Source organism: Balaenoptera borealis, assembly GCF_965194805.1.
Source record: "Balaenoptera borealis genome assembly, chromosome: 6".
NCBI lineage: Eukaryota > Metazoa > Chordata > Mammalia > Artiodactyla > Balaenopteridae > Balaenoptera > Balaenoptera borealis.
In genome coordinates, this window is record NC_138863.1 from 117,170,869 (window position 1) to 117,188,168 (window position 17,300).

Below are 17,300 nucleotides of genomic sequence, written 5' to 3' on the forward strand. Positions count from 1 at the left end.
TAGCAAGAAGACACATAAAAACAGCCAATAGAAAGAAATAAAGTAGAAAGGATCTGAGTTAAGTTAGGTAAGACAAGGAAATAAGATCCACCTGATATTTAATTGGCATTTTTATAGAAGATAAGCAAAGAAGATAAGCAAAACATTGCTTATAGAAGATAAGCAAAACATTGGAAGAGAGGTAACATTTAAAACCATAATCCAATGACAAACCAGAACAACAGCAAAATGTTCTAGAAACACAAAGTATCTTTGGAGGGGGGTGGTAGTGGAAAAATATTATTAAAGGTATTAATATAAAGATGACATGTAAAGTTAAAATAAAACCTAACACTGGATTTCAAAACACTAAACAGACTACAGAAAGACTGCCTACAAAAAACTCATTAAACATAATATTCAAAATAAACATATAAAATATGATAGAGTTTTTAGAAGGGTATCAGTCATACCAATAAATGTAAATTGGCCTAACTTATGTCCTAAAATTTTAAAAATATTTTTTAGATTGGCTCATGAAACAGAATCCAGTTCAGTCTTTTATGCAAAATATATATCTTAAACAAAATGATTCAGAAAGGCTAAAATCCTGATATCAAACAAGAAGAGCTGCTTTCATGTTACAAGGCATTAAGACCACCTAAAGAAGATGCTTTATAATGTTCAAGGCCACAAATCACAAGGAAGATATAATAGTCAATTGTCTGTATCTATGCTCCAGATAGATGGCTACCTTTATAAAACAGAAATGCCAGAAACTACTTAATATGTGGAAACCTTATTGTACCATTCATTCTCAGTTCAAACTGAGTCAAGTGGACAAAAAAGTAAGTAAGGTTATAGATATAGCATATATAATGTGTGTATTTATGTATTTATGTTTGAACACATCTAAACAAGAGATATTATATATCTGTTTCAAATGTATGTGGAACTTTGTCAAAAGTTGAACATTCATCAAGTCATCCATCTAAAAAGATCAGTAAGTTCTACAAATTAGAAATTAAATAAAAGCATGCTATAATCACAAAGTAATGCGCCTAGAAATCAATAATATATTTTAACAGATTTTCCAACTAAATCATTTTTAAAGTAAATCTAACTAAACAATTTACTGGAGAATTCAAGTCAAAATTCCAAAATTTAAAAAATAATAGTAAGAAAAAGAATGGCAACACTTTATATCAGAATAAGTTGTCAGGAAAAAAATCGTAACTTAGCAAACTTACAAAAATGAAAATGGAAAAATGAAATAAGTTGAATTTCCAACTCAAATAGAAAATTATCAGCAAAATGCAGCATACATTAGAAAAGGGGGAATGATTAAATTTGAAGCAGAAATGAAGTAGTTTATACATAGAAAAAGGTAGAACTAATAAGTGAAAAAATAATGTTTACCCTTTGAAAACATGTGCACACACACACACACACACACACACACACACACACGAGACAAGACACATGCTCATCCAATCAAAGAAAAAAAGGGAGAAAGCAAACTGGTATAAAATTGAAATGGCTAATGGGAAATAAACAAAGGGCATTTGAATAAATCGTAAGAGGTAATTTTGCAGAACTCTATGTCAATTCGTTTGAAAATTTAGATGAAATGAAAAATTTCATGAAGAAATACACTTAGAACTGTCCCCAGGAGAGATGCAGAGCTTAAACTGATTAATGACGTAGAAGAAGCAGAATGTTGTCAAAGAACTACACCACAAGTGAGCACCAGGCCCACATGATTTCATAAAAGAATCTTATTAGACTTTCAAAGGCAATGCCAGTAAAATTTAAATTGTCTGTAGAATAAGTTTTCTTTATAGTTGCTGTAAAAGCCTTTTACAAAATTTAATACCCATTTCTGGTTAAAAAAAAAAAAGTATATATATATATATATATATATAGGAATTGGGGATAATTTCTTAAAGTGATAAAACATGTATACCTCAGCCCAAAAGCCAATCTGGTGTCATTCCCATCAAGGTCAGGAGCAAGGGAAGATGCACACTATCTCCACTATTATGTAATATGACTTTGGAGGTATTAGTTAATGAGACAAGAATAAACAACCAGCTGTAAGATTTGGAAAAGCATTTAGTGAGACAGCAGGATAGATATTTAGCATACAGAAATCAATAGCTTTCATTTATGCAAACAATAACCAATTAGAAGGTATAGTGGAAGAGAGAGGCCTTTAGACAATAGCAGCAAAATATAAAATACTTAGTAATAAATATGAAAATGAAATTATATGAAATGTACAAAACCCATATGAGGACAACATTAAAACATTCTGGAAAGACATAAAGTAGACTTGAACAAATGGAAAAATATCTATGTTCTTCTAAAAAATAACTGAAGATCATAAGATCAGTGTTAATTATAAAATTAATAGTATCCCAATAAGATATTCCAGTAAGTTTTTATTTGCTTGAACTAGATATGCTTATTTTTAAGCTTCTTTGGGAAAATAAAAATGTAGTATTATCTAGGGAAATCCTAAAAAAAAGAACAATGAGTGGGTGTGAGTCCTAAATAATATGGATGTTAAAAAAATCTATAAAATGTGTGATATTGGGGCGTGACTTAACAGAGATAAATGTAATAGTATAGACAGTACAGAAATAGACTCAGGTACATATGGAAATTTAATATATAATAAAGGTGGCATTTCAAACCACTGAAAAAATTAAGTTTTTATAAAATCATTTTAGGAAAGCTGAATATCCCTTAGGAAAAGGTAAAAGTAGTTCCAGACTACCACCATAACTCTAAAATGACAAAGCTCTAACTTTAAAACTTAAATCTTACCTGTACTAGGAGAAAACATCAGTAAATTCTTTGTAACCTTAGTTTGAAGAAAGCCTTTAAACTACGCATCATCGCTTAGAAGTAATATAAGAATACGTTGGTAAACTTGATTTTATAAAGAACAGAAAAAAAAAGTTGGGGGAAAAATGCTATCATAACCAATGTCAACACAAAATGACAAACCAGGAGAATATGTTTGCAGCATATACCTCACATAAATGGATATAAAGACACAAAGAGCTCTTAAAAAATAAATAAGACCAGAATACAAAGAAATCTGATCGAATAGATAACAGAGACAAACATTAGCAGAGAGTCAGATAAAACAATTATGCAAATGGCTTATTATATATTATATATTATATGTATATATATAAGCATTTGTACATATATAGATAAATATAGATGCTCAACTTTTCTTCCAAGCGAAATGCAAGATGAAAATACACTAATATACCTGTCACAGGTTGTGTCACAGGAAGCCAACTGTGAAATAAAGATTAGCCTGCAGGCCAGTTATTACAGAGATCAGTAACTCTGGAAAGGAGGAAAAGAAAGCGACATGGGGCAGAAGAATTTGAGTGGCAGAGCCATCTGAATGAAGGTTTCAGCTAACCCCACAGAGAGTTCTGCACTGGGATAGCCCTTCAGAGAAGTCCCAAATTAGAGCAAGAGGGCCGGGCTTCTATATCCCAATATTGATCAGGTTGTCCTTTCAAGGGCTGTTGAAAAGAGGTATGATCTTGGGTGAGGCCATTTTCTTCAGTTCAGGCCGTCCCCGGACTGACAGCTGAGGGCCTTCTTCCAGCAGGACTTCTAGCCACTGGAGAGGTAGGTCCTTCCTTCTAGAAGGGAGTTCTGGTTGGCGTATCATAGCGTCTACCACAGCAACATTTCTCACTTGTCAGATTAGCAAAAGTTCAAACAGTGAACAATGTGTTCTGTAACATGTTCATGGGAAGACTGTACTTTCAGGGATCATTTCTGTAGGTCGTTATATGTCCATCGGAAAACAGGCACCTTATACATTACTGGTAGATGTGCAGAATGGTACTTTCCCTATGGAGGAATATATCCTGAAGATATTTCCCTACACATTAAACCACAAACATATATGCAGGGTTAATCACTAAAGCATTATTTGAGATAATAATCACTATAGATTATTTGCATTATTGGAGGCTAGTTGAATGAAGTATGGTACATCCACACAAGGCAGAACTATTTAAGAATTAAAAAGAAGATGATATATAACAATTGATATAGAGCACGTCCCACAATCTCTCTAATTTGTACATATATATGTAATTAGATTAGCATTTATATTTATAGTAATAAAATATTAATTTTTAATTATAAAAATCTACCCCCAGAAAAGAAGGATAAATAAGAACCAAATGAAGAAAAGTTTTTTCTATGTGATGAGAATGGGATGAGATCAAGACTTCTGTCAATGTATATATACACATATTTATACTTTATTTTTGACCATGTACATACTTTAAAATAAAAAGAATGAGGGCATCAAAGCTTAAATTGAAATACTAAGAGAAGATAATGCAGCTAAATGTAAATCAAACTGATATGAATTTTAACTGAGGTGTGACTAAGAACACACACATACACCTACACACAGAGAACATATGGACATCTGTCTGGCTGCCTATTTATCTCCTCTGCCTATCTATCTCCTCTGAAAAGGTCCAGAGCTAATAACATTAGAGTAGTAATGAGCACACCTAAGCCCAGATTTTATATCATAATCCAGTAGAAAATATTCACTGGAAAAATTATTGATTATGGATATGGGAGATAAGAAATGATCTTAGAACATCTTACTGTGCAGAAAACAAGGAAGTGCTCTAAAACTAACATAATCATTTCCAAAGAATAGAGGGGTTAGCTTGAAGGGGTCCCACTAACCAAATTTTGTCGATTTCAGCATCATAAAGAATGACAACAACAACAAAATAACAGTAATGGAATGTAACACATCAGATTAAAAATGTTCATAGTAGTATGAGGAAGAGGGAGATAAAGAGAATGGACACATGTGAGGGGAAAAAGTAGGGAAAGTTCTTTTTTTACAGAAGAATACCACCTAATAAATATAGAATGGATGTTAGAGTTAGAAAATCACTTCCAAATGATAATTTGCTCAGGGAAAGGTCATGAAAGGATGCCAAAACTACTGAGTGGAAAGTCATGGAGGAAAAGCTATTCATGTAATGTGCAAGCATCATCCCACTTTTAACTACAGGGCAAAATGTACTTTACAATGGATATATATCAGTTACCTTGTAAACAGCATTGTTAAGAGTGGGAAGAAGTGTAATGGTGTGTTTCCTAATATGAAGCATAAGAGGTATCCAATATCACCTGTATTACATTCTTGCCAAAAATGTGAGCTTAAATTATATCATTAAAAAAAATCAGATAAATCCAAAATGCTCTACATATCAGACCACTGGACCAAGAGTCTTAAAAATGGTCAATGTGGACTTCCCTGGTGGTCCAGTGGTTAAGACTCCACCCTTCCAATGAAGGGAGCACGGGTTCAATCCCTGGTCAGGGAAGTTCCGCACGCCACATGCCGCAGCAATTCCCGCCCCCAAAATGGTCAATGTTGTAGAACTCAAGAAAAGATAGGATAACTTTTACTTTAAAAGAGACTAAAGAGGTGACAACCCAAAGCAATTAGGTAGATAGATAGATATGTAGATAGATAGAAAGATAGATATAGATATATAGATATGGAGATATTTGGGTTACATAGGGCAGTGTGGAAATTAGAATACAGACTATATATTTAGATGATATTAATGTTGTTATTCATAGGTGTGATATGCAATTTGCTTATATGAGAAAATACTGTTAATTTTGAGAGATGTATACTGAAATATTTAGAGCTGAAATAGTCTGATGCTTTCAACTTCCTTTCATATGATTTAGCATATGAAGAAAGGGGGAGGGCAAATATTCAAAATGTTGATGTTTGGTGAATCTAGGTAACGGTTTTATGGGTATTCATGTACTATGCATTAACCTTTCTGTAGATTTGAATATTTCCTTAAAAATGAAGTGAATGAGATACAATTTCACACTCATTAGTTTGACAAAAAATTAAATAGTCTGATGTAATTAACTGTTGGTGAGGAAGTGGCGAAAATGTGGAGCAACAGAAACTCACATTGCTAGTAGATTCTAAATCAGCACAACTTCGGAAAATAATGTCACTATTGAGTTAGGTAGGAGACATTTATCTTTTGACCAAGCAATCCCATTTATCAGTGTTCATCTCAAGAAAATCCTGCCACGTGCACCAGGAGACATTAATAAAACTGTTTATAGACAACTTGTTTTTAAGAGCAAAAATTTGGAAAAACTAAAATGTCAAAAAATAAATTTTACTGTGTTCGTACATACAATAAAATACCATATAGCAATGAAAATAAACTATGTCTACAAGGGTCAATGTGATCTCAGAAATAAACTATTGATGATCTCATCATCAATAATGATGATATTTAATGATCTCAGAAATAAATTATTGAGTGAAAATAGCAAATCATATAGCAATGCACATCTGTAAAGGTTAAAACAATATAACAGAATCTATTTGGAATGAAGTTTGTTTGAAATATTTTATTTAAAGCTTTCCAAACTGCATAGCTGTCGATCATTTAGATGAGAGTTAACAAGGTCCTGTGTCTGTACCAAATGCCCGATGACTTCCTATGTCAAGATGATGACGCACACGTTATCCTCACCTGGAGATGTTTTCTGAATGGTTTTCCTACAGCATAGGAATAAAGGCACCATCTTACCTGCATCTATGTTTATGCACATGCGGATATATTCTTGAGATTGAAAATGAGAAACTCAACATTAGCTGAGAACTAAAGAATTACAAGTGATACAGGCGGTTAGTACTTTTGTGCTGACCAGAGAGTTGCTGTTTAAATAAGAAGAAAATCAATATATTCTATTTCTTTGCAGAGTAAAAGTGAGCAAATTACCGTGCGGCATCTGACATCAGGAAACTGGGAAGTGATAAAGATCCTGGCATACGATGAAATGACGCAAAAAATGTGAGTGTTTTTGGTTCTCTAGTCAGGTTGGAAGTCACTGTTGTCAAATGCAATCTTTTCTGCTAGATTTATGTTTTGCTTACCATGGTCCTAATCCAAGTAGCCTGGCCATGTAAAGAACAACCTTTTCTTTAAGATTCTCCCTATACTTCACGCAGAGAGATACTTAGCTGCACAGACACATGCACACACACACGCACACACGCACACTCAGAGAGATTGAGAGAGATCATGGGAAACTGTTGACAATATTTTAAGAAAAAAATATGCGTTTCCCAAATGGATCAAGTCCTGCCGTTAAATAATAGAAGAGCTCTTGCCTGTTCTTTGACAGTGTGAAAATTCAGGTGAAAACTCGGTGTGGCAAAAATTGATTGATGCCTGATGTTTGTGTTGTTTTCTTTCATGGGCAGTTACTTTCTGAGCACCGAGTCGTCTCCCAGAGGGAGGCAGCTGTACAGGTAAGCAATGTGAGAGGATCTTCCTGCGCAGGTTGATTCCTCAGGGGCCATCTACCCAGCATAATGATGGGATGGAGAAATCTGAAGTTTCATTTTTGGTATGGCTAGGAGAGAACCAACTCAGAATGACAAAACCTCACACTCTTGGCCCAGTCCCTCAGCTCTGGACCACTGTGAGCCTGAAGAGTTGGAACTGAAGTGGAGACCATCTTATTCCTCCTTTATTTTTTCCCTCATTTGTTTTTACAGTCTCAAAATATCTTTTTTTTTTTTTTTTTTTTTTTTTTTGAGGCTTGCTTTTCTCAACTACCCACATCACAGACATTTACATATTTTCCCCAGTGGCTTTTCTTCTGCTACGCCTCATTTTAAATTTTCAGGGGATTAATATTGTACACATGTGATGTATTCCCAAACAAAATAAAAGCATTGTGAACATTTAGTAGAGTGGATCAAGTGGCAGTTTCTCTTCCCCCCCGCCCCCATAATGTGTATAATCCATTGATTGTTATTTAACCAGGAATGGTCCTTGCTTACTAAAATAAAGCAGTGGATTTTCATCTGTCCAACTTTCCCGGATGAAAAGTTATATTCATAAAAGGGGTTAAGGTCATACCTATTTAGTATTAAAAATGTCTCCTCACTCAGAAAACTTTCACCAGGGCCTCCCAAGAATGACTTTTATTTTTGTCTGGCAAGCAACTTACAGTTATAGACTCATATACACTTTCTAATTTCACAGATCCATTTTTAAGGTGTCAAAACTGCCATGGCCTATTCTCAGTGGAAATTCATCATGTTTGAGGAAGTGTCACCAATGATTCTTACCAAGTAGCCTAGACTTTCCTTTGAGAGTAAAAATGCATGTTTCAAGTACCTTAACTCTCTCTAATTCATCCACACACTCTTACTTATGCATAAATTGTTTTCATCTGAAGTGAGCCTCTCCTTTTTATCACATATCCCAATATGTCATCTTCACACTCTTTGTTTTTTTCTCTTAGAGTCTGGAACACATGTTCTCAATTCTAATGGCTTCCAAAAGAAGAACAGCTGTTTATTTAAAGAGAATGATTCTAATTTTGGTTTAGAGGTCTTGATTAAAGTACTGGTCGCTTTCTCTTTGTGGTTACCTGAAGCTTATCTTTCTTGAAACTTGTACTGTGGTTAATATTGGCAGTCAAGAACAAGCCTTTAGAGATGTGGAAATACTGGACCGATGTTTTATTTTTCTCATTTTGTAAAACTCTTAGCGAAAAATGACAGTGTCAGAAAATTAGACTTGGCTTCAGCTAGTAGAGATGCCTCATCCTCTCTCTCCTCCCTTTATTAGCCTAAAATGTGATTTGAATCACAGTGTGTTCTTAGATTTGTGTGCTTGTCTTATGTCCGCAGTGACTGAGGCAGAGCAGTACAAAAGTCAATATATCTATGACCTGTACTAGTGCAGAGGGCTGTGTTATAAAGAAAATATAATACCAATAAATCTCCCTTTAAATGGCTCATCAAGTGCCAGTTTGCTTGACTGTAAGATAATATTAGTGTTTGACCCAGAAAACTCAATCATTGTCTTGTCCAGGCCATAAAAATAATAATTGGTTGATTTAATTTATGGGATTAGATGCTTCTGCAGAATCAGAACTGCTAGCATATTCGGTGTCATTATTTTGTCTCAAGATGTGCTTTTCTCTATTTTAGTAATTTCATAATCTAAATAATGAGAAAGTACCAACAGAATTTTTAGGAAACTTGGATCTGAAAAATTATATGGAAGAGTAGAGAGAGAAAAGGTTTTAAATTCTAGTTATGTCACTAAATAGCTGTGACTAATAGTGACTGGCACACATTCATAGTTTCTGTGGTGATAGTTGTGCAACATTGTGACTGTAATTAATGACATTGAACCATATACTTGAAAAATGGTTAAAATGTTGAATGTTGTTTTACGTATATACCACAACTTAAAAGAAAAAAAATGGGTATGATTTGTCATAATGGTGAAACTAGCTAATGTGTTTAAGTGCCTAGTATATTAATCACCTTGACTAGAAAAGGAAAATTTTGGATTATAATGAGCCCAAAATGTTTCAAATGTGAAGCTGTGACTTTGTGAACTATACTATACTATGTGTTTTGTTCCAAAATGAAATTGAGAATATTTTGTCCAGCCAAGTTTTAAAAAATGTATCATCAAGAGTGTTCTCATTTAGCAGCATAGGTAATTTACAATTAATCTCTATTTACAAAATAAATGAATCTATACATGAAATTTAACTTTGGGTTAATATTTCAACCCCTCTGACCTTAAGCACCATTGTTTGTAAAATAAAGAGATGAGTGCTTTTCTCTTTATCTATCTCCTTGATGTCTCGAAGTATGTATGAGCATTAACATTATATATATTATCATTCAAAAATAGCTTTTCTTTTCCAAAAATTCAGTGCAAGTATTTAGTGGGGAAAATCTGGTACTAATACCAAAATCTAATGTTGAATTTAGGAAATCATGAGCTTTTTATATGTGTGTGACTTGTGAAAACATTAGTTCTTCCAACTAATATTATTGCTGGTGACTTTATGCTTGTCTCTGTGGGTAATTTCTTTTAAGACTTTACAAAGAAATGTCTATAAAAATATAAATAAGAATAAGTAATATTGTGTTCTGTGAAAATCAGTTTCTTTGTAAGCATATATACATATTACATATATATAGGTGTACATAATTTTAATTTTATTACAGAGAAGAAAAATGCATATGTCTTAACATTAGTAATGGGAATTGACTTTGTTTGCATTTCTATGGTAAGTCATAATTTACAAGGAACCTCAGCCAAGTAATGCTGTAGCTTCTTTGTTTATGTTAATATTTAAATATAGATAGCACACATTCAAGGACCTGGAATAGTAGCATTTCTAACTTTCTTTTTCTTTCCCCAGTGCTTCTACTGAAGGATTATTGAATCGTCAATGCATTTCATGTAACTTTATGAAAGAACAATGTACATATTTTGGTGCCAGTTTTAGTCCCATGAATCAACATTTCTTATTACTCTGTAAAGGTAATAGATGATTTCTGATAAAATTTATTTTATTCATTTTATTTGATCAGTATCTATTACTATCATTAGTAATGATTATCCTAGCTGTATGATTTGATATTCTTAGTTTATGTAAGGTTTTGTTAAAAAGTTATAAATTAGGGGTTTATTGAGATGTAAATTGTATCCATTACTTTATTTAAAAGATAGAAATTGGGAGTAAGTCAATATGTGCACATACACATGATCAATAAGTGCTGTTTGACATGGACCTTTTAAAAAAGTGAATAAACATATTTACATCAGCAAAGTCAAGCTAGAATAATAAACTAATTTACCTAGACATTAGGAAAAACAATAGTTTCCTTATTAAAATAATGGCTTGGTTGTTAAGAAATTTAGGATCTACAGAGCTTTAATTCCCAGGGTCTAGTCCCCTTCAATTTTGAGAAATTATGTTCACCCCAATTATTTCTTCTATCTGGTAACAGTATGCTATAGCCTTACACAGTAGTATGGTATCTCTAGGTTATACTGATAGGAATCATTGTCCCTTTAATAGGATACTGTATTTCCCAGAGATGAAATGGGATATGTCCTCTTATAATGTGATGGATTGAGTGCTACTGCTTCAGCTGGTACCTTACACATTCGTGTTTTAAGACACCATGAGGAAGAGACCAATACTTTTTCTTTTTAGTTATTTTTCTCTTGACATCTGAAATAAGGTCATCAAAAAAGAGAAGTACTTGTTGGATGACACCAGAGAAAAACCATTAGACCCCTAGACAGAGTTCCTTAGAGAAGTGAAGTTTTAAGATAACATCTTATGGTTACACTTGAATTATCCAGTATATTTGAAATAATTAACAATTCCAGTTAATGTATTTTTAAAATTAATATGTAATTAGTTCCAATTTTTAATTTATCTTGTGGGTGAAATATTTCTTTTTTTTTTGCTTTTATTTTTATTTTTTTGAATTTTTGAATTTTATTTTATTTATTTTTTTATACAGCAGGTTCTTATTAGTTATCTGTTTTATGCATATTAATGTATACATGTCAATCCCAATCTCTCAATTCATCCCACCACCGCCACCACCCCCTCCACTTTCCCCCCTTGGTGTCCATACGTTTGTTCTCTACATCTGTGTCTCTATTTCTGCCCTGCAAACCGGGCTCTAGAGCGCAGCCTCAGTAGTTGTGGTGCACGGGCTTGGTTACTCCACAGCATGTGGGATCTTCCCGGACCAGGGCTCGAACCCGTGTCCCCTGCATTGGCAGGTGGATTCTTAACCACTGTGCCAAAATATTTCTAATATACATGCATTCTTTCTTTCTTGGCTAAGTGGTAAATAGAATTTAATCTTGGATAAGTGGATGAGGGTTCACAAGGCTGTGAATCAACTTTCTGAACATCAGTGACGATTCTATAAAAGACTAGATAAAAAGAGAGTAAAGTGCATAAGATTGGCTAAAACCATAGAACTATAGAAGTATAGGACATTTTGGAGAAGGGAGAATTGTAACAGTAATCCTGCAAATAGTTTCTTTCCTCGTATATTCTTACTTCTCTGAATAAAATATCCATAGAAAGGAATGAAATCTAATAATCGGGTTTCTGTTTCATTCTGTTTTAACTATGAAATGCTTATATTTGGAAAAAAGAACTCTATCATGTAATCTTCCAGTAGTTATTACTTAGATGTCTTTAAAATGTTTATACATACATTTCTAAATTCTAGGTCCAGGGGTTCCAGTGGTCAGCCTACATGGCACGGACAACCCAGCAAGTAAGTACATGAAGACAACATCATGGTTGGCATTGGTCCTTAATATTATATTATTTATTCTGACTGTTGTACTCTATAGAGCCTTCTTCAAAGGAGGCCCCAGCCTGGGGAAAGTAGCATAGGCACCATCAACTTGACCTTGTGTGTGTAAGAGAAACATTAAAGCAAATGGTTTGAGCCATGTTACAATTGGAGTTGGTTCTTATATGCCTGAAATAGGCTATCTACTGTATCTTAATTGAATGAGGAGTGATTGATGAGACTCATTTAGATATATTTCAGCCTACTGGCCCCTTATACTCTGGTTCATTCTTTCTTGAGCCTCATATAGATTATTCCTCCAGAGCAACACATTTACTTTTGGGAAAAATTATTCAATTGTCCATCATCTGTTGAGCGAGGACTTACTTTATCAGGCAATATGACAGAGGCTGGGTGTTCATTGCTAGTAAGATGTGGTCAATATGTTTAAGAACTTTAATAGGAGAGTGTATAAATACAAACATGGCTGAGCTGATCTTAAAAATGAATAGCCAGGTTGCTTCCTGCCTCCCTGTTTCCTTCCTTTCATCTATCCTTCTTTTCCTTCTTTCATTTAAAAACTTTATTTAATCAACACTCTCATGCTGTAATGATTTACCATAATCTAGTAAATGAGGCTTATATTTATTAACACATTTACTCCTCAGAATACCCCCTGATGTTGTTAATTTTATTATCCTTTTTTACAGATGAGGGAACTGAGCCACAAAGAGGTTAAAAAACTTGGCTAGAGGCACTCTAATATAATAGGTGGCAGCACCAGGAATCAAATAAGATCGTCTGACTCCAGAATAGGGTTTATTATCACTACCATACAATGGCAGCTCATTCTACTGTGTTTTTGTCTGTCTCATCACATACTTAGGTTTAAGTAGTAGTCTTACTTAAATGCTTTGACTTAAAGGAGAGGCAGGCATAAAAGTGAAATGTTGAATGACAAATATCATTTTTAGAGGACAGAGAAAGACCTTTTATACTCTTCAAATACCACCATATGGAGACTTCCTGCCTATTCTAGAGAAAGACAAAACTTCTAAATAGTTAATGGAGTTCTGTGTGGTTGGAAATCAGTTAGCACATCTTTTAGTTTCTACTTAGTGTAAATCCTAAAGCGGTTATGGTAAGCAAATTAAATCTGTTGAATACTAACACTAACGGCAACAATAATGATAATAAAGACAGTTTATTTGATAAAATAGAAAGAAGGCTGAATTTCACAGATAGAAAAATTAGTGTATAAAGTGAGTCCACCACATACCTTTTGTGGGTATAATCTCATAGAATCAATTTCCTTGTAAAAATATTAGCAAATGAATTTTCTGTGAGGATGAGATACATTTGCAACATAGGAGACACTCAATAAACAGCAACTATTTGTGTTACATTGCATATTCTGCCAAAATGATATATTTTTTAAAATCCCCAACCTGACTTTAATTAATTTTATTCTACTGTTAAAAGGCAATGTTGTTTTCTAATAACTTTTGTTGCAAATCATGACACACTTTCCTCTGAGGGAAACCTTTCTGATTTTCTCATTTATAAGTGAATTCTGAGTGAATTATCACTTAGTGATAGTCTCAGGATCAAGAAAAACAAAAAGGGACTGTGAACAGTGATCAGGTGCTTAATTTTCTTTTCAAAAGACAATTATTTATTGAGATAAAATTTGCATTTGATTGCAAGTAAATCTTTGGGTTAATGGATCTTCAGGTTAATCTTCATTAAACTAATGAATCAGTCATAACTCATTTTGGGGCCACACAAAGTAGAGTAAAGCATGAAAAGTATATTGAAAAAAGAAAAATGAAAATATTTAACAAACATGGAAAACCTTTAAACCACCAGTTATCAAAGAAATGCAAAGTAAAACACTGCCAAGTAATTTTTCCTAACAAATTAATAACATCAAAAAATTTACATTGCTAATGAGGATATAACGAGGCTCTCATAAATTGCTGGTAGAAATATAAATTACAGCAAATCTTTTGGAAAAAATAACTCAACCATAAGCATTAAATCTTTTATATCTATTTACCCTATATTTTTCCTTTTAATGGCTTATACTGAAGAGATAATTCTGAAGAGAGAAAATTATAACCATGCTACTGATAGAAGTGAAAAAACATAATAAAAATAATAAAAGGGGGGATTTGTAAATAAACTTTAATAGAATACTGATTTGTGCCCTGAATATCTTCCATTTGTCTTTTCAGAGCCACTCTTAATTGTTTTGCTCTCCCATGGTCTCTACCCCAGCAGGAGTTTGTACTGATGACTTAAGTTCTGCTGCCATTTGGCTGCCAATTGGATCCAGCTAAAGTGAATCCTATAGGTGACTGAAAAGAGGCAGAAAAGTGACTTTGGAGTCTGTATTTCTCCAGTGCTATCCCTGTGGAGTCACCCAAGTAGCTCTGACTCTTGGGTGAAGGTCACTGTGGACCTTTCATGCAACCAACTCCAAGTAACTGCTCTCTCCCCTTGACCTGCAGGCCTAGCCCTTGTCATAAGCCCTGGGTTATGGTACTACCCCTTATGACCTCCCTGCCCTTTGTCCTATATTTGTAAATAGTCCTTTATTAAAATTTCATCAAATTGTTCTAGATTTGCCACTAGTTCCCCACTAGGATTAAAAATAAAAATATGTTTTTAAAAGTCTATTCCTCAGAACTGTTTAAGCTATATTTCTTAGTGATTAAGGAGTTCAAATATTTATGCCACTTAAACAAAATTATTTGAAAATGCATATTAAATTTCCAGAAGACAATATTTGCAAACAGTAAAAGTCTTGTATTTGCCTAGCAACCTTTCAGATGATTTTTTGTTCTTTTTTCTTAAGTATTTTCCTAATGTTCTACAATGAACATATATTACCTTTATAATGAAAAAGAAACCCTTCATTAAAATGTTCAGTGACGAGATTGGTTCAAGATGGCGGAGTAGAAGGACATGCTCTCACTCCCTCTTTCGAGACCACCGGAATCACAACTAACTGCTGAACAATCATCGACAGGAAGACACTGGAACTCACCAAAAAATATACCCCATATGCAAAGACAAAGGAGAAGCCTCAGTGAGATGGTAGGAGGGGCGGAATCACAATAAAATCAAATCCCATAACTGCTGGGTGGGTGACTCACAAACTGGAGAACACTTATAGCACAGAAGTCCACCCATTGGAGTGAAGGTTCTGAGCCCCACGTCAGGCTGCCCAACCTGGAGGTCCGGCAATGGGAGGAGGAATTCCTAGAGAATCAGACTTTGAAGGCAAGCGGGATTTGATGCAGGACTTTGACAGGACTGGGGGAAACAGAGACTCCACTCTTGGAGGGCACACACAAAGTAGTGTGTGCATTGGGACCCAGGGGAAGGAGCATTGACCCCATAGGAGACTGAACCACACCAACCTGCTAGTGTTGGAGGGTCTCCTGCAGAGGCAGGGGGTGGCTGTGCCTCACTGTGAGGACAAGGACACTGGCAGCAGCAGTTCTGGGAAGTACTCCTTGGCATGAGCCCACCATTAGCTCCACCAAACAGCCCTGCAAGGCTCCAGTGTTGCGTCGCCTCAGGCCAAACAACGAACAGGGAGGGAACCCAGCCCCACCCATCAGCAGACAAGCAGATTAAAGTTTTACTGAGCTCTGCCCCTCAGAGCAACAGCCAGCTCTATCCACCACCAGTCCCTCCCATCAGGAAACTTGCACAAGCCTCATAGATGGCCTCATCCACCAGAGGGCAGACAGAAGAATCAAGAAGAACTAGAATACTGCAGCCTGTGGAACAAAAACCACATCGCAGAAAGATAGAAAACATGAAAAGGCAGAGGGCTATGTACCAGATGAAGGAACAAGATAAAACCCCAGAAAAACAACTAAATGAAATGGAGATAGGCAATCTTCCAGAAAGAGAATTCAGAATAATGGTAGTGAAGATGATCCAGGACTTCGGAAAAAGAATGGAGGCAAAGATTGAGAGGATGCAAGAAATGTTTAACAAAGACCTAGAAGAATTAAAGAACAAACAAACAGAGATGAACAATACAATAACTGAAATGGAAAATACACTAGAAGGAATCAATAGCAGAATAATTGAGGCAGAAGAACGGATAAGTGACCTGGAAGACAGAATGGGGGAATTCACTGCTGTGGAACAGAATAAAGAAAAAAGAATGAAAAGAAATGAAGACAGCCTAAGAGACCCCTGGGACAACATTAAACGCAACAATGTTCGTGTTATAGGGGTCCCAGAAGGAGAAGAGAGAGAGAAAGAACCCAAGAAAATATTTGAAGAGATTATAGTGGAAAAGTTCCGTAATATGGGAAAGGAAATAGCCACCCAAGTCCAGGAAACGCAGGGAGTCCCATACAGGATGAACCCAAGGAGAAACACACTGAGACACATTGTAATCAAATTGGCAACAATTAAAGACAAAAATTATTGAAAGCAGCAAGGAAAAAACGACAAATAACATACAAGTGAACTCCCATAAGGTTAACAGCTGATTTCTCAGCAGAAACTCTACAAGCCAGAAGGGAGTGGCATGATTTACTTAAAGTGAGGAAAGGGAAGAACCTACAATCAAGATTACTCTACCCAGCAAGGACCTCATTCAGATTCGATGGAGAAATCAAAAGCTTTACAGACAAGCAAAAGCTAAGAGAATTCAGCACCACCAAACCAGCTCTACAACAAATGCTAAAGGAACTTCTCTAAGTGGGAAACACAAGAGAAGAAAAGGACCTACAAAAACAAACCCAAAACAATTAAGAGAATGGTAATAGGAACATATGTATCGATAATTACCTTAAACGTGAATAGATTAAATGATCCAACCAAATGACACAGACTAGCTGAATGGATACAAAAACAAGACCCATATATATGCTGTCTACAAATGACCCACTTCAGACCTAGAGACACATACAGACTGAAAGTGAGGGGATGGAAAAAGATATTCCATGCAAATGGAAATCAAAAGAAAGCTGGAGTAGCAATTCTCATATCAGACAAAATAGACTTTAAAATAAAGACAATTACAAGAGACAAAGAAGGACACTATATAATG

At 34.7% G+C, this 17,300-nt stretch overlaps 1 protein-coding gene across 1 annotated transcript in view; it reads left to right on the forward strand.

Annotated features, from left to right (window-relative positions):
- DPP10 (dipeptidyl peptidase like 10) overlaps positions 1–17,300 on the forward strand; it is a 676,003-nt gene that overhangs the window by 611,011 nt on the left and 47,692 nt on the right. Inside the window, exons 14-17 of the mRNA XM_082397857.1 lie at positions 6,811–6,902; positions 7,316–7,363; positions 10,300–10,421; positions 12,146–12,193. Coding sequence (XP_082253983.1) covers positions 6,811–6,902; positions 7,316–7,363; positions 10,300–10,421; positions 12,146–12,193 — 310 coding nt within the window. The remainder of the gene's footprint in view (positions 1–6,810; positions 6,903–7,315; positions 7,364–10,299; positions 10,422–12,145; positions 12,194–17,300) is intronic.